The following is an 18,014-nucleotide window of genomic DNA, read 5'->3' on the forward strand; positions in this document are numbered from 1 at the left end:
GTTAGTTTTTCTCCGATCAATTATAGATACCAACAGACTTCGATATCGACGCACCTGCGGTTAAAAAAAAGAGCTGCATACAGCTGTCCAACTTGAAAATCGCCAAATAGCGTTGTATTTTAATGCGTATCTGCGATACAAGCCCCTCCCAATCAGAATTGGCACGGGATTAATCGATTATCTGTTGTGGCATGTTACGTAAATGTAGGTGATAGCCTCCAGCCGTCTCAAGTCGTTGTATCGTCGTTATAGTTGAAGTTGCTAACGGGTCGAACTTAATTTCAGAAGGGTTATCAGTACTTACTTATACGCTATTAGCCAATTTCTGATTATCCCAACTGGCCCAAACTTATCGTCCAACCTCCCATCAATAACCGCCTGCTCAGGATAAATTAAGATTAAGAACGTTTTGAACGTTATCCGGCATAATGAAGGTTTCCACAACTTGCACGTGTGCATCGTTACTTCTGGTATCCCAAGCAGCACCCATACTTGCAGCTCCTGTCCCAGAACCACAACCACGGGTATATAGCGAGCCATTGAAGGGTGTCATCAACCAGGGGAAGGAAATTAACGAAATGTCTGTTGGGACGTTGGATAAAGTGCAATGCTTTGGGCTGAAGAAACTGTATAAGAGTTGCTGAAGCTGGCGTGGCAGCCTGCGCAAGCTCGCGCTTTAGGCTGGAACCCGGCTGTTGGTCCCAACAGCTTACGGAGACAAGGTCCTGCCACATACTTCGATAAGGTATGGGTGGATCCCAGAAGTTGAGATGAGTCTTTTCATCCAAAAGAGGAATGTGAAAGCTGACTGCACACCCATTCGTCGTGATAGGGTTGACACATGGCCTGAAGTTTTGGATGAATGTCTAGGATTCTCAACATCCTTTTTTTTTTCTCGAGCTCGCCGTCTCTCCGAGTCTCCACGAGCCTTCCACAAACGTTATGTTATCACTACGCGTATACGTTCCTAGACCTCAAGGTCCTCCTATCAGGGAAAATTGATCCCAGCCGTCATATCCCGTCTCTTTGAAACCCTCGCTACGGCACTACGGCATCACGATAAGGAGTTGGAGTAACTCTGACCGATGCATTCAGCCTTGATTACTGGCTCCTTAGAGGTTTGAAGGAGAACTACAGGATAGTACCCAATGGCAAATATACCTCGACATCCTTAATGAAGCTATTGCTATTAGTACGTATATGGACGGAATCAAGTAAGGAGGTATACGGTGGCGTGATGGAATTTTGGAGCTCAGAGCGGCGAAGCTATTTGGAAATATTTTCTGGTAGATTCCGTGCCATATTCAATTGCCATTGGCCTTAATGTACATATGTGGATATAACCGTCGATCGACGAACGCATTCGAGATGTCATATTTTCAGGTGCACGAGCGCGAGACCCACAGCTCGACTAGATGCCGCGATGTCGTTGGTTAAGACATTGAGTCTTTCGGTTCGCACAGGCTACTGTGCCTGAGCAGAATGAGGCGAGTGCCTCTTGGCTCGTATTATAATGAGGTATGGGGATGGCGTATTTCCAGACGGCGCTTAATGGTGTGTAGGATCGGTTTCCGTTCTCAAATATACTGTCTGTGTGGTTACACTATCTCGATCTCCCAATTCTCCTGTGATATGGACACCTACCTCACCTTTATGTATGTCTCAATTGTGTAATACCTGATAGGTCTCAACTGGTTTTATGAGTTCCTGAACCGTCACCAGGATCTTCGAAACGGTGGAGCCAGGGAGCTCGTTGCTGGGAGAGCCTTACCAAGTGATCCATCATGGATCTGTTAAATCTTGTAAACCAAATCACATTTACCGTTCGCGTGGCTCCTTTAGAAAAAGTCCCCTGCTATGCAGAAATGTGTCTAGGCTAAACCGGAAAACTTATTCTAAGTAGGATGTCGGGCGCCAGATAGCTGCTGGGAGGACACCACCTTCAAAATCAGTCTAGGTATGTACCTGGCTAATTGACCATGCTAACGCCTCATTATTTTCGTTGGAAAAAGTCTAAATAACCCTCTGATTTGAGATAAATACCAATTAGAGCTCGAATTGGATATATTGTCGTTAGCATCGGTTGAACGGCCGCGGTCAATTCCCACCCCCACTGCCCTGACCAGTTATGGTCGATGACGATGAGCCGCCTGCGCAGCTGCAGGTAGGAAAAAACTTTGTCCAAAGCTAGCTAGGAGCAGGTCATGCGCGAAAGGAAAAAAAATATTCGAGAAAAATCTCACAAATCAAAAATCGAAGATATCTGGATAGTTTCGAATTGAAACGGCAAGACGGCTGAGCCCTGTGGTATTTGGTATCCACATATCTCGCCAAAGGCCAATAGTGTTCCACAACTAAAAACCGCTATGCATGCCGACGCATAATAAGATGCAGTGGAAGCGAATATCTCATCGCAGGAAAATTTTATTATCCCTGTCAAGCCATCGCACACACACACACAGGGCGAAATAAAAAATAAAAAATAAATAGAGATAATAATAAAAAAAAGTGTAGTGCTACCGAAACCGAGGAAATTTTGCTCTCCTGAAACCCATGGAATTCGACTTGCCAGATGCAGGATCTTCTGCACAGCTCCACTGCGTCTTTTTTTATTCCCACCCTTCCCAGGACCCTTGTGCAGCCACTTCGTTCGCTTATCCTCATAGCTGAGTGGAATCGCCTGAAAACCGAGCCGTGCGCCAGCCGCAAAGGAGGGCCTGCCCGAACCAACTCTGCCTAACATTCTGCAACGAACAATGCCATGGTGTGTGGGATGATCACAGCTGACTTGGGTCTAATCTCGTATTTTGAGGTTGAAATTATCCCCTTCCGGCAGGACCGGCAGCCCAGAATTCTTCAGACCGGGGTGGTGAGTGATCCCACTAGAACAATATTGCTTCCAAGAACATTGCCGAACTTCCCCTTCGCCAAAAATATCGAAGGCTTTTAGTGCTAATTGCAATTGAATTGCGTTAGACCGTGAAACAAAAGTATTATTTACTTCACTCATAATATGATATCGGCAGAAGTTACATTGTTACCCCGGCTGCTCTAGGATCCGTCACTAGACCGTGGCCCCAGCGCATGACACCGTCAGATCGGGTTGAACTAATAGCCATTGTATTGTCGTGAAATTTGAAAGATAGTTCTGCCCAACACAAAGTACGGATTAACCACTCGCCTCTGTGTGGTTCTTTTTGGATTGACTTCGGAAGGCTACTTCGATAAAATGTCCAATGGAAGATACCAGCGGAGTGGGGCCAACGTCCTGTAAGATAACCTATAGTGACTGCCCGAGCTCCTTTTAATACAGCTCCCAGACAGTAACAATTTGCCGATTCGTCGTTATGCTGTCAGGAGCTCTGAAACATTCTTTCCCGTGACTTCAAGAAAAATTTCTTGATCTGGGGTAACCGGGGTCGTCAGTGGTGGAGCAAGGGTAAGGTAGCACAAGCCCAGACAACACCGAACATCCAGACCAATGGGCGCGCTAGCATTGAGCAGCTTAGCGCTAGTCCTACACTGTCACCTGCTGTTTTTTTTCGATGAGGTGCGAATTAAATTTAATTGACGAGGGAGAGAAAAAAAAAAATCCAATGTGCGCGTCGAAATTCTTCCTCCGTCAATGCGCTCCTAATTTCTTGAGCTCGAGAAGGGGATGGTGAGGCATGGGCACGGCACGCGACTACGGGAGCAATTGGACCGGTCGATTTTTCTGAGACTTTCGAGCATGTGGGTGTCCTCAACCGGGAACTGCTCGGATTCGCTTCGCTAGTGTAACGGATGCTAAGTTTTGGTAGGTTTGAGACCAGTCGATGAGATCATATACTATACACTGTCTACGGCAAAATAATCCAACATTAGTATGAATACGGATGTTGGGCGCGTAAATTACGGTTTAGTGTCCACTATAGCTCCGGCACAAGGCAAAGAGGCACAAGAAAATCAGGGTTCGGGACTAAAGACCTGGCACGGTTTAGTCTTAATTCCAAAATACTCCATCCGTACGTATTCCAACATCGGCAACCCCCTTCGTGCCAAGGAAGCATAACTTTACTTTTACCTTTTGCAACTTTGGCCAGTGCATTGCAACTCTAGACGAACACAGTCTCAGCTGAGCGCTTCAAACGGCAATTCCGCAAGATAGGGATTATCTGTCCCAGGAGCATATGCTAGCATGTTAGAAGGCCTGAGGCATTGGTTGGCAGTTAGAGTGGCACTAATCCAAATTGTCTGAAGATTCTATATTTCCAAACTTGCCACGAGGGGACCCACGTTAGAGGAAGAGGAGGGTAGGTGCAACAATACTATCCGCAGCTATTCCATGACCGTAGGGGTGCCCATGTCCAAGGAGGCCACGATCTAGCATACGCGAGCTTTTCTATAAAGTCAGCTCAACTTCCCCCTGATCGTCATTCTATTCTATCATCAGGTTCATCAATCTTCAAGACGGTGAAGATCGAATACGCAGGAGTCTCCTAGCTATCCTATTATCTTTATTATAGATTTCATCGCCTCAAGGCACAATCATCTCTCTTCGATATTTTCTTATAGCTACTGAAGTAACCTGCAAACCCGACCTACCAACATCTCCAAAATGCAGATCAAGTCTATCATCCTCTTCTCGGCCCTCGCAGCCCCAATTCTAGCTTTGCCAGCTGCTAATCCTGAGGCCCTCGCCCTCGCAGCTGCTGAGGCAGCTCCAAATCACAAGTGGTGCCCATTCAACTCCTGCCCTCACAAGAAGAGGGAGGCAGAACCAGCTCCAGCTCCAAAGCCAAAGCCAACTTGGTGCCCTTACAATTCTTGTCCCAAGAAAGTGAAGCGTGAAGCAGAGCCAGAACCAGCCCCCATTCCAGAGCCAGCGCCAGAACCAGTTGCGGAGCCAGAGCCAACTTGGTGCCCCTACAACTCTTGCCCTAAGAAGATGAAGAAGCGTGCTCCAAAACCAATCCCAGAGCCAGCGCCAGCACCAGAAGCAGCACCAGAACCAAAAGCAGCACCAAAAGCATCACCCGGTTGGTGCCCATACAACTCTTGCCCTAAGAACAAGAAGCGTGAGCCACAACCCATCCCAGAACCCATCCCAGAACCAATTGCGGCGCCAGAGCCAGAGCCAGTTGCGGCACCAGAAGCCGAACCAACGTGGTGCCCCTACAACTCTTGCCCAAAGAACAAGAAGCGTCAACCGGAGCCAGTTCCTGAGCCTGTTGAGGCCTAAGCTAAGTTATCGTCCAGTCCAGGGACGACGACGCCTACGACGGAATGTCCTACGACGACAATTCCAAGCATTCCGACATTACCTTCGTCCATCCAAATTGATACACGTACGAGATGTATCAGTCACAACTGCAAGCACATCATTCGGGACGATGTTCAGGTCAACACTGTCCGTTTTCCTTTGTAATGTCTTTTCTATCAACCCCGTCAAGTTACCCTGGTCGCGCACATGTTTATTGGATCCCATCGAGTGAGATGTCTTCTCATTGAATCACCGTCTTGTAGCTCATCTTTACCCCCTTGGTGCGTATTCAATTCTATACCCTCCTTCTTGTACATAAAAACCTCTTCATGAGGAGAAAAGCCCTGGCCAAGTTTTTAGCCTCTGGAGTTTTTTTATACGGAGTTTATTCCTTGGATAACCGTGCGAACGGTTCTTTATTTCCTTTTTATTAGTATTTCTAGCAGTTTATATTGGTTTTTATCTCCCCCCAATTATGTAATAAGGTATTTTTTTATTTTTTCTTTTACTTTTGGAGCGAAAATATTTGTTTCTAGTGGGCTCCCGGGGGGGAGTTGTCTCGTAAACCAGACTGCCATCCTTTACTTCTTACGAGTAGAGGTTCAAAGGATGTCAGTCTGGCTTACGAGTCAACTGTCGAAAGAACGGAAGCACTCTGGCAGAAAGCCTATACCTGTCATTTCCACACGTTGTCAATCTCGCAATTTCGTTTCATGTATGGCAACAAGGTGCACTTTCATGTTTTCAATAGCTTCAATTGGAAGAAGATCAAAAATAAGAAATACTTGATACAATAACAATCTATTTTACCGAACAAAAAAAGACAATTCTATAAATATTCTAATAGAATTTAAGCAATTATTTCTTATTCGTTCTTTTCAACACCTAAGCAAAGATAACTAACTACCAGGATTATTATTATTTTTCATTCGTGTGCCCACCATGAAAATGTGATGCATGGGTATAACAACTCACAATTTATTGTTACACTCGATCGCCGCGGCGTTGGATAATAGTTAGAGGAGAGGGTGTGGGAGAAATCGGTTAATAAAGCTAGAGCTAGAGATAAGCAGCGCAGCATCACGCCTTCAAATTTCCAACCTGTTGCTGAGCACTGCACACCACCTTAAAGGGTTGGATATTATAGCAGGGGCCAGGCGAAATGAGCTATTAATGACCGACTCGGAAGAGTCCGACCAGCCTCGTGTACGTACTACGTATGTCGTTGGAAAAGATTTGAGAGGCGTTGAGATGTGTTGTGAAGTGGTGGCGTGTTGGCAGCTGTTGTAATTGGTCAATTGCTGTGAGCCATCTCGACTGGAATGGTTTCGGGAGCTTGTCCGTCTGTAAGCTTAGTGCGGAGGACCTTTGCACTCAAGTTGCTTTCGCTTTCGATTCCGAACGCGAGCGTGGTTCCAATTGGTTGGAACCCTGGTGGAAGGTTCCGGGGTCGGTTTGAGGCTAGAAGTTGACAAGGCCAGGCCAAGCTAGCTGGGAGGAAAATAAGAAAAAGAATAAAAGTAATTTGGCAATTTATTGCTACAAAGCTCGTGGAGAAGATGTATCTCCTCGGTGACTTATCTCGCAATCCATTCGATAAGCCAACATTGCAGCGCTGCACTGCCATCACGATTTGATACATGGTACGTACGAGCACGAGCGTGAGCATTGCACTATACCCTTCACGTTGTCGTCGCATTTAGACCAACGCCGTCGCCTGGATTCGGCAATTGTCCCAAAGCGGAAATAATTAAAAAAATCAAATAAAAAAGGGTCTGTGCGACGCCGATAGATGTTCGTTCGAATGTTCTCCACATTTCCAACACAACATCCGCATCCCACCACGTCCATATCTGCGAGGCGTACCCGAGCCTTTCCTTGAAGAGAGGTCTTTGACATCGCTTTCGGGTCGATGTCCGACCACCGATCGATTTGACAGATGGGAATGTGTGTGCTTGAATTTCTCGACGGGTGGATGGATATCTTTGGGCGAGACATGTCTGGACCATCGTGGAGTTGTTGATCTAAATCATCGATCGTACGATATTGTGGCTTGCGCTAGGCTATCTACTAGTATCAGTTACATCTGTCTTGGATACATGTATACCGAATTCCGGACTCGAGGTGATCCACCAACGATTTGGAGAATCAATATTGATCTGGGTACTCGTCAGATGTTCGGAATTACTTTTTTGCCACAACCCTGAACAGGTCCCAGAAAACAAAACATGGCGGTAGACTAGTACCAACTGGTGCATCTACGCATATTCCAACAGCAAAGGTGTCGGTCGGAACAAGCGGCACTGAAAACCTAACCACAATTCCAGTTGTGCAGTTCATTATATGCATTCGCATTACCCCTCTGTTGCATTGCGATAATTACAACCCTTAGAAACTCCCCTTTAACAGGGTGTTTTCCGCGCAAGTTGATACTTGTCTGAAGACCTTGAAACATTCTCGTTATCGAAGTATGCATGGCCTCGAAATCAATGCTGATATCTATAATATTTCTATGAAAAAAAGATTTGACGATTGATTAATCATGTTAGATGTCTTGAAGGGAATTTGAAGTGCTCTAGAAAAAACAGGCGACGCTTAATTTCGTGAGAAATTCGGAGGTCTACGTAGCTACGGATGGTTGTTATACCACCGGTGTGTATCGGTATACCATTCCGAGAAAGTTTTTAAGCTTCTTTCGCATGCAACCCGGTATATTCAAGGCTAGTAACCCGGAGCTACGATACTAGCGGCATCTCTATGCATGTCGGCCGCCCACCTTAAGTGCTAGTAGCGCATTAGGATATTCAATAGCCACTTTATGTTTCTTATAGACTGCGTGGTGATTCATGAATAAAAGTTCTAAGGGGCTATTATGTGCACTTTTTCAGATTTATGCACCTAAGGAAGCTTAATAGCTTATCCCACCCTGCCTTGTTAGATGTCCCTAATGATCGGCATTATAAATTCACGATATGCACATGAGAGAGCGGACCGTTTTACGTGGTGCATGTCTCAATGCTAAATACGCAAAGTCTACGAAGGAGAAGGACCCTAAAATAGTTAACGAAACATAAAAACAAATGCATTAAAAAGATATAAAAAAAATATATGTACAGGAAACGAAATCAAACAAAAATACAACTAAACAAAAAATGATACAGGAAAAACAGACAACAGCAAAAAAAAAACGAAACAAAAAAAGATACAAAGAAACAAACGAAAACGAAATAAAGCGGCGTGGTGAAGAGATAGGGGTAGGAGTGAGAAGGAGACATGAGGGAGAGAGGGGACATGAGGGTGATAGGGGAGGAAAAGAAAGAAAGAAAGAAAGAAAAGAAAACGAACAAGAACGAACAGACGAACAACAAGCGCCTACCAGGCGCCAAGGAAAACTGCGAACTTGTTCGCGATCTTGTCACCGGCTTTCCGGTAGGCCGTCGTTAATGACCTTACCGGAGACCTCAGCTTTGAGGCCCAGGACGGCCGAAGGCCCTGAAGCCGGGACTTTACCGGCCCTTCAAAAACTCGTCGGCGGGGGGGAGCGGGGTGGTGGAGTCCTCTAGATATGAGGAACTCCAAGGGCGTCATCAAAACCGGCCTCTCTGGCGGCCGCGGCGAGGGAACTTCGGCAGGTGTAGTGGTGGTTGTGTGGGTTTGGGGTGGGGCTGGTGAGGTGGTGACCGGCTCGGAGGGCCCCGCGACGTCATGAAGGGCGACGCAAACGTCGACCACTTCAGAGTCTGCGAGGCTGGTCTCCTCGCTTATCTCCTCCTCTACCTGCTCCTCTCCTCCCCCGGTAGCTGGTTGGGTGGAATCGTCGGCTGAGACGACGACGGGTGCGGCAGGCTCTTCGGCTGGAGGGGTGTCGCAGGGTGCGACGACCGGGATGCGCAATACCCGTGTCGCCGCTCCCCGCGCCCACTCGGTCTTCCCCATGGAAGACCCACCCCTCCGAGTGGGATTTGCGGCCACTGAGTTGAACTCCAAAGTCAGGAGTTCGTACTTGCTCATTGGCATCGTCATCGGATGCCGGGCCCAGTAGTAGTTATCGTTGAGCCATCTTGTTCGGCCGTCAGAGTGGACGGCGAGGGCCAGCTGGTTCTGGCAGTAAAGGTGCACCCTCTTGGTGACCTTTTCCTGCCAGTAACCCTCAAAGTACTGGCTGTGGACCCATTCCTGGGGGGTCACCAGATCTCCGTTGATATAGGAGATCGGTTCCCCCCCGTACATGTACTGGCCGACTCGTTCGTCGTACCAGATTCCATCGTCCGGAATCTCTTCTTCCTCCGGGTCTTCTTCCTCGGCTTGCTGGGGTGGTGATTGGGTATCTGCCGGCTTCGGCAGAAGGATCTCAGGGACCCAATCGTCGTCCTCGTCCTCGTAGTCCGACCAACGACCACTTGCGACTGCAAGTGGCGTTGCCGGAGCTACGGCAGCTGCGCACTCCGCCAAGTAGCCACTGGTTGGTGCTGGCCTGGAGTCTGGGGCGGTGGTGGGATCTTCCATGGTAACTGTAGATGGTTGCATTCTGGAAGGTATGTAAGCTTCTGTTCAGAAATTCAGACGATAAGTGTGTAGGTGAGATAGGTATCTGAGATGGGATCAAGAGACTGGAGAAGGAAGCGAGATGAAGCAGAAAGGAAGAAGGGTAGCTAAAGAGGAAGAAGATTATGTAGCTATGCGTCGACACTAGTAACGAGAAATATCGTTGCCAGCTACTGACTATCGAAATCTCGTTGCTGAGCTTTCAAGACAGCAACGCTGGAAATTTTTGCAAATAGGAGCTCAAACACTGCAAGAAATCTTCTAAGACGCGTCCAAAATCGAGAGATAATGATTCCTAGCAGACGAAGAGACCTCGAGACGGAGGATGATATCGAGTACTTACTTGGTATTTCTCGTGAGAGGCAGGGTGGTCTTTAGAGTAGGAAGGTTTGGTTTTGATAGTGAGCTGATCTGCAGGAAGAATTGGAAGCTGGTGAGGATGGTGTTGTCAGAGAGGAAGAAGGAAGAATGGGATGAGAAGGAGAAGTCCTAGTTTTAGGGTTGAGTGAGCAGTCTCAACTCAGCAGCACTGACTCCAGAGATCAGTGAATAGAAAATACATATGTTAAACTACAGCCTGAGATAAACAACGAGCATAGATATCAAAGCTTCCTAGAGCTCCTTTGATATCTCAGTAACTTGAGAGGTCTTAATGATACTAGGAAATGATGGTCTCTCTCTACACCGTGACAGTGTAATTTCGATAAACTAGAGATCTCGGGTACTATTGCAAATCAACAGTCTTGTATTCTGTTACTAGATACTTGCTCGGGTTGCTGAAAGATAGTGAAGGAACGTGGCTGTATATACGTTACGTATACTTCTAGGAGCCATATATGTAGTTTACAGCCCTCGTGTATCTAAAGATTTAGGTACGAGACCGGTCCACGACTAAAATCTTAACGTCTAATACTATCACATAAAGCAAAGTCTAGTCTGACCAGTTCTCAAGATCATCACTATGAAAGGTACTATATAGCCTTTTATATGCTACATGTGTTTGCTAAAACATGACACGAGATTAGGATTAATTTGATGTCAAAAGTGAGGACACAAAACAAATCTACCATACTTGAGCCATTGTCTTCAGCGTAGCAAGATGACACTACAGTACATGGAACATTGAAAAAAAAACGAATTAACGTTCCGAAGTTAAACTTGAAGCGGCGATACTCAGATCTATTTCGTGTACTCACCAGTTATTTGTGTGACTCGAGCGAGCTCGGTGACGACTGCAAGGGTGTGTTGTGTGTATGTTGTATTTTTGTAAGGTTTGGCATTATATCACGGCTTGGCGCCGGCCTCGTATCAGGACTCTGAAAGGCTCAAGCATGGGAACGCGTAATTATTTATATATGGAAAATTTTCCTTAAGTAAGAACTGCTTAAATTAAGCCGCAAGAGAGTGTGGCATCGTGACCACCATCTATATTAAGAGACAGCTTGAAAATGAACGATTGTCTATGGTACATACATTGTGTGCTCACTTAAAGTCTTTCTTCCAACGCCTCTTGGGGAGCAAACTAAGGCCAGCGAGGGATCATAAGTTTTAATCCTCACCTCGACCCCCTTAATCCAGGAATTTATGAACATCAACCCTGTAGTAGAGATGAATTACTTCACTCAACTCGTGCCAATAAACAGCTACTCGATTTGGAACCCATGGCTGATCTAGAAGTTTCACAGCCTGTTTCGTGCCACTCAATCGCTTGTTGCGTCCACCCAGAACCCCTCTTTCATGGCTTCCAACCCCCCATCCTTCCCCAATATCGTCATTCCTCCCTCGTTCGTCGGCATCGCTAGTACTTTTATCAGATGGAGTTGGTGTCCCTTCCTTTTGCGCCTGCGCCTCTTGCCAATCAACTTCTGGGACGGGCAGGATCATATGAACATTGATGAATTTATCGTCCACGAATTCGTGTTCCGCAACACGGCCACGTGCGGAGTAAACCTTAGCACCCGGCCATTCGACTTCTTCTTCATCTGCTATCCTTATTGGCTGAGACAGATCATCAACAATGAGTGTGTATTCGCCGCGAGGAACATTGGGGTCCCCAGTTAGCTTGATAACTTCAAGGCGCTTCTGTGAGCTGCTTGTTGTAGGCTGGTGAAAAAGTAGAAATTCCGCTCCGTGCGGACCGTAGTCACCTGTTTAAATACGTTAGTCCACAATGGAAAAATATATCCAAGATTGCAGGACAAACAACTCACCGACCCAAACTCCTCTATACGGATACTCTGGAGTTGGTGTCCATAGCTCTTCATCCAATTCTGCGAAAGTTTCCACCCTTTCTCCCATTCGGAAGCGGTTTTCAAAGTCACCCGAAGTATCTCCTAAAACCGCCCATCTCCTTAGACGAAAAGCAGTCTCGCTTAAGTGTCCACTCCTTTGTCTTATCTCTTCGGCTTTCCACTTTTCATCTTCGGTTGGCGTGGTTTTGGTTTGTGGTACGATAAAGGCACTTCTGTCAATTGCAGCTCCCGTGACATCATTGAAACCACCGACAGATAGAGATGTTCCGTTAATACTGATATTACTTGGGAGCCTCATAAACGGGCCTCTCTGTTTTGAGTTTGCACCGCTCTTAAACCCGCTAGGGCTTTCGTTTCGGACCCTAGTTTTGGCAGGAATCGTTGATGGGGGCCAAACAGCCATTTGGGAGTAGACATCACGCTGGAATATTGCTTCGGCTCGGAAGTATGTTGCTAGGATTCCCCGTCGCGAAACTGGTATTTCCCCGTCTGCTGAAGCCTTGGAGTTTGGTGAAATTTTGAGCTCGGGTTCTTCCCGAATATTTACTTTCGGATTAAAAGGGGAAATGATGACGTCCGGATTATAGGACCATGTTGAAAATTCGGCTGTGTCGCGAGACGGCGTCCCTGTAAAACTAAAGGCTTCGAGTGTACCAGATATTGGCATATACTTGGAAGCAAGGAGCGATCCAAAATACTGGCGATCCCCGATAAAGATTTTTCGTTTAAGGTAGAGGTGAGGTGCAAGAGCATGATGAAGGGAGCGGTATGAAAGATAAGGATGGGGAGAAGGAAGATCTGGTGAGTTCACGATGTTCTCCCAGAGCGCATCAGTGAACGAGTGTGTTTGAAGAGAGTGGCACGTCAGCGAGATGGCGTAGAGCGAAATGGCAGGGAGATATAAGAGGATTTGATGCAGGATCTCTGACGGAAGCAACAAGAGCCTAGAAGAGCTACCTGCGGATACTGGATCTTGAGGTTCTTCATTGGACCCTTGCCCTTGTTGGGCAGAACTCTCTGGGTTCTTGGCTCCCTTGTCTTCCATAACGGTGTTAGGGTATGACGTCGATAACTCGATCGCACCGGCTTGCAGGGGTATGTCTGCAGGGTCGGAAGTTACTTTTGGATAAAGCTGGCCTTCACGACCTGAATCATTTGCACCGGCGTTCGGTCCACGTATTTCAGCGATGTTGCGATGTTTCTGGGAGCGCGGTCGTTCAGGGGTCTCCGCATGCGACAGCTTCCCCGAATCCCGCCAACAAAAGATCGGTTTATCCGCAGTTACGCTCTGCGATATTAGCAATGCTAAAATCTGCTGGTGTGTCATCGGTTAGTAAAAAGATGCATCCGACTTCCGAATACAGAGATAAGTAAAAGGATATTTTTGAAAAGGGCTAATGTCTCGAGACATTGGGCCTCGGCTTTGCCGAAATGCAGTTGGGGATGTGAATGGTTGTGGATGAGAGGACCTGGGCCGACTTCACGACGCTGCCTTGGTTCTTGTAGTTTGATAAAGAAGAAAGAATCGGAAGAGAAAGGCGGGACGGGTTCATACCTTGAGACTAAGTACTTCTTACGGCCTGTTGATCGACGTCTTGATTGCTGTCTGGGGCGCGCGAGTCTGCAGGTTGGAGTTCTTGGTTTTGTGTCACCGTCATTCACAACATCATCACCAGTTGGGTTGTGTTGTCGGCAGGTCGTGGGCTTGGAATTCATGGATCATGACGGTGGACCGGTACGTCAAGAATCAACTCTTTTCTCTGGACGACCCAAAATCCGGTTACGGCTGGGGTCTCTGCTCCCTAATACTTTATAAATTTATTGACCTGGATGGTTACGGATTTAACGGTCGAATGGCCAAAGGCTTTATTTTCTGTGCGTGAATCAAAATTACATTTGCATATTTGGATGAATAACGGTAGCCTCGAGGCTAGAATAACGGTTGTATGATTAATTGTGCATACTAGATGCATACGACAGGTTTTCATATTTCTACAACGGCTAGCTCCGAATCAACTACTCCCAAAGCTAGCGTCTATCTGCAATCAAAATTTGTATACATAAGAAAGAAATACAATGCTTATTTTTTGAAGAATGACAATGATAAAAGAACTAGAACCAAAACGTTTGTCCAAGATCTTAAGAGCAGTCCGAAGTATCTATTCAAAAAGCATTCTAAAGCATGGGGTGTGGATAATCCAATCTGAATCCGACATGTTAATCGTCAAAGCATACTGGAATGACGATTCAAATAGGTCCAGAGGGATGGGGGGAGGGGGGGTCTAAATAATTGAGGTAAATGGTTGTAGCATACAGCTACGCTGTAGGTGAAGTTTGTTACTGTCGTTCAAAAATTGCCTCTATTGCATACATTGTAATTGTGTCAATGTAGTGCAACAGGGCGAGGGGGGTGCGGGTGAGAATTCCTGGAAACAAGATACAAAGATGCATCGGATGAACGGTACTGAATAAACGTGTGCTCTAAGTTTTCAGCGACTTCCTTGACGTTTTCCAGTCTTGCTTTCTCTAAATTGTTGAAAAGCATCATCTTGTTCCAGCAGAATGGAGGGTCGGTAAATTCGTCTCGAAGCCAGGCTTCAAACCGGGCCTGGAACTCGTGAAGATTCTCAAAATTGAATCTATGTGCACGCCTTGGTTCTTTGGAGCCTGCATTCTGTGGCAACCTCGTGACGATGAGAAGGTATTGCTTCCCCTTTGATGTATATGGATTCGACTGATTCATTTCCTTCAAATCTTCTACTTCGGGTTCTGGAGTTGGCTGTACCGGGAGCCCTGTAGTATTTGAAGAATATGGCGGATGCTCCTGGGTTCTATTTAAAATAGAAGCATGAACGGGAGCCGTACGCTTGATAGTCTCCGCTTCCTGCGAGACTGGGTTATTCCTCGACCAAGGGAGCGAGCCTTCGTCTTGGAGGTCTTGACGAAAAAAGAGATGGGAGGGATTCACGGTTGTGGGATTATCGAAGGAATGGTTTGAACTAGTGATCAAGGAGTTTGAAGGCATTGGAACTTGGATATTTTCTGATGTATCCCGGCTTGCAATCCCAAAATCATCAGGGAAGAATGCGTGTTGATTGTGCCCTTCGAGAGTGGAACTTGTAGAAAACCAATTCGGGTCTAGCATATGCCGAGACTCCAGGGGGATTCTTTGCTCGAAGTCATTTTCTGTGGTCGCTATTGACCATGATGATGCCTCCATCCCCTGTTCCACCTGAGTTGAAAGTGATGCTCGTTTTGAATCGTGGGCGCGGCTAGTTGATGATTGAGCTTCAAAGTGATGGTAACAGTGGTTTGGGTGAACATTGGATGTAGCTATATTTCGAGACATGGGAGATGTGCAATCTCCACTGAGGGGGGAGGGACAAAGTTCAAGCTCATTGTGCATAGGCACTTTCTGATTCTCGAACGGCGCAGGTGTCAAAATCTCGTCTGGCTGATTTGATTTGACAGAACTAGCAACCGACCTAGAAGAGCTAGCTAGAGATCTCCTAGACCCAGTCTCGAAGTCTGATTCATTCAGTCAGAACTCTAGAAATTTATCTTTACTCCTAGCTTCTAGATTGATTGTAACATGAGAACTCACATGGGCTTGGACGCTCTGTTGGGTGCCAATGTGGATTACAAATGTCGAATACGTCATCCCAAGTTTTCGCTGCTCTGACGTCAACAGGTAATTTATTCCCAAAATGATTCCGCTTGAGATGCTCTCTGCCGTTAGAAATATTCGTCAGTTTTCAGCTAGGCTATAAAGTATAGTGTAGAAAACCATTCAATTGGAAAACCGTTCTTACTTGATCCCAGACAAGTTTTTCCTCCGTATAAATAAACAATACGCATGTTCGTTCTTGTCGACATCCGCTTTTGCAAACGGACAAGCGAGTGCAAGCCGCAAAGGCTGTGGTTCCGGGCTATTCCTATCAACTCGTTTGGAGGGTGGTGGGTTGGCATCTTCATTTTCCTCATCCTCGTCTACAACTCGCTTCCGCTTGTAGTCTTCTCTTCCTTTATCTCTTACATAACCACTTGCACTACCCGAACTCTTTTTTCTTTGGTTATCATATATCTTAGAAGATCCTTCCGGATACATTCTGCCAGGCTCTGGATCACCACATAAATCTACATATTTTGGCAAATGATGCCAGAGTCTAGAGTTCAAAGGTATGAAACTCAGGCCCATAGGCATGGGTCTTCCGGCAATCCAGTTCCTGGAGTACCTTTTGGTCCTAGTCCTAGACGGCTCCTTGATAAATTGGTTGAAGGAGTTGCTATAGTTTGCCTTTATAGAGAGTCCATGGCCCCAAAAAGAATTTCCAGGACCTCGGCAAGGATTTCCACGGAAGCAGGGCTTAACAAGTTTGTGATTCAATGCATACCTTTCGGTGTACATGGGATCGGAACCTTGTAAGATGATGAGAGCCAGTTCTACAGGAAGCAGAGGTCCTATATCTCCTTGTTTATGGATAGATCTGTGGCGGTGGGGAAGACCCATGTCATGGGAAGAGTAGAGAGTTCCTGGAGTTCCTTTTTTACTGATGTTGTTGTAAAGTCCAGTTTTAGAGACCAATGAGGAACCAAGTGGGATCAATCCATATCCAATACTGTCCGGAATATTTCCAAGAGTTCTGGCGAAAGTCGTGTTTGTTTTCGAAGATATTACAACGTCCTCATAAGGAAAGCCAGAAACCTTAGGACCATGTCCGGTATCCAGAGTAAAGGGTCCATTAATATTTTGAGTAAAAGCCCCCCAACGGGGTACAGGCGATCGTGAAGCCAAGATTATCATATCGTTGTACAGTTCTGTTCCTGTGAGCTGACCAGATCAAATGTTAGAACCTTGCTCCGAATATGTTCAAACTCACTGAATGCCTGCCCTGACCTCGACCAACGAACTGACATCTTACAAATGTCGGATTTCTCGCTGATGAGACATGCAACCCAGATTGTCTGACACATTGAACATTTTGGAGGTTATTCGAATATTCGAGATGTTCGAATTATTATTTTTGTTACCTGGGATTGTTGAAATACGAGGTTCGAGGTTTTCCAGAAACCTAAATTTCTTTCTTGGTTTATTATAGCCCTGGTGGCGTTGACGTTTCGTAGCTTAGGCAGAACTGGGTTTTTCGAATTCTCCAACGCTTGAAAGTTGGAGAAGTCGAGTCGAATGGTCGCAATCGGGATTGGTGACAAACGCACCGCAAAACCGGGCGGTAGAATCGAATAGTGATAATGAATGCAAATACGCGCCTTGCCTCACAAACCAGTTGACCTATCGCTCCTTTCACAGCGTCCTACTGAGGTCTCAGCTCTGGTTTATGGGACAAAGCTAGTATCAGGGTTTTTTTTTCCGCAATGATTGTGGGGAAATTGTCCAAAGGAGAAGGGATACTAAAAAAAAGGTAGCTTTCAGGAGGGGTCTCGGGGTGTCAGCAGTACTTATAGAGCAAAGAGAATCCCATGATTGTAGCCCCTCATCAAGTTTCTTGGTTTTGTTGTTAACCCCCCCTTTGCCCTTCACAGTTGACTGCGATGCTCGAATAGCGAGTTGCGACGGTTAGATAGGAATAGCAGCTTGCTAGAGCTGCTGAGCAAACCCTGCATACAAGACTGACTATGCTTATTGGGCAAACCCGCCCCACTATTCATATCATGAAAGCTGAACTCTGTGATTGGAAGAATAGAGTGCACGGACAATGCATTGTGACGTTGCTTACGAAGTGGGTGCGGCTGTATCATCGCCCAAGCTTGAATCCTGCATAAACATAGAGGCTAACATGTTTCGTTTGCCTTTCTTCGGCATATTTGTCACAGCCCGAGGGTGCAAGATCTTGGTACCTGGTATCAGTATGTATCGATATCATGATAAAACATGTTTTATCCGATCAAAGTGGATATCATCTTGCGAGCCGACCGTGGTAAACGAGGAGCTTATATCCGCGATACAAGCAGCTGCG

The 18,014-nt window shown here is 46.3% G+C and overlaps 4 protein-coding genes across 4 annotated transcripts; 1 reads left to right on the plus strand and 3 right to left on the minus strand.

The window, feature by feature from the left end:
• Positions 1-4,597: 4,597 nt before the first annotated feature.
• On the plus strand, positions 4,598-5,221 carry AOL_s00004g179 (uncharacterized protein; the record flags this gene model as incomplete). The annotated part of the gene is made up of 1 exon (XM_011118829.1): positions 4,598-5,221. One exon carries the CDS (start codon positions 4,598-4,600, stop codon positions 5,219-5,221), a length of 624 nt encoding a protein of 207 aa, XP_011117131.1.
• A 3,393-nt stretch (positions 5,222-8,614) lies between these two features.
• AOL_s00004g180 (uncharacterized protein) lies at positions 8,615-9,769 on the minus strand (the record flags this gene model as incomplete). The annotated part of the gene is made up of 1 exon (XM_011118830.1): positions 8,615-9,769. The coding sequence occupies one exon, from the start codon at positions 9,767-9,769 to the stop codon at positions 8,615-8,617; it is 1,155 nt and encodes a 384-aa protein (XP_011117132.1).
• Positions 9,770-11,356: 1,587 nt separating this feature from the next.
• AOL_s00004g181 (uncharacterized protein) lies at positions 11,357-13,366 on the minus strand (the record flags this gene model as incomplete). The annotated part of the gene is made up of 2 exons (XM_011118831.1): positions 11,357-11,934; positions 11,998-13,366. 2 exons carry the CDS (start codon positions 13,364-13,366, stop codon positions 11,357-11,359), a joined length of 1,947 nt encoding a protein of 648 aa, XP_011117133.1.
• Positions 13,367-14,422: 1,056 nt separating this feature from the next.
• AOL_s00004g182 (uncharacterized protein) lies at positions 14,423-16,843 on the minus strand (the record flags this gene model as incomplete). Its single annotated transcript, XM_011118832.1, has 3 exons — positions 14,423-15,567; positions 15,644-15,768; positions 15,852-16,843. The coding sequence occupies 3 exons, from the start codon at positions 16,841-16,843 to the stop codon at positions 14,423-14,425; spliced, it is 2,262 nt and encodes a 753-aa protein (XP_011117134.1).
• Between the last annotated feature and the right edge of the window lie 1,171 nt (positions 16,844-18,014).

The sequence above is a fragment of the Orbilia oligospora genome (assembly GCF_000225545.1).
Source record: "Orbilia oligospora ATCC 24927 unplaced genomic scaffold scaffold00004, whole genome shotgun sequence".
Lineage (NCBI taxonomy): Eukaryota > Fungi > Ascomycota > Orbiliomycetes > Orbiliales > Orbiliaceae > Orbilia > Orbilia oligospora.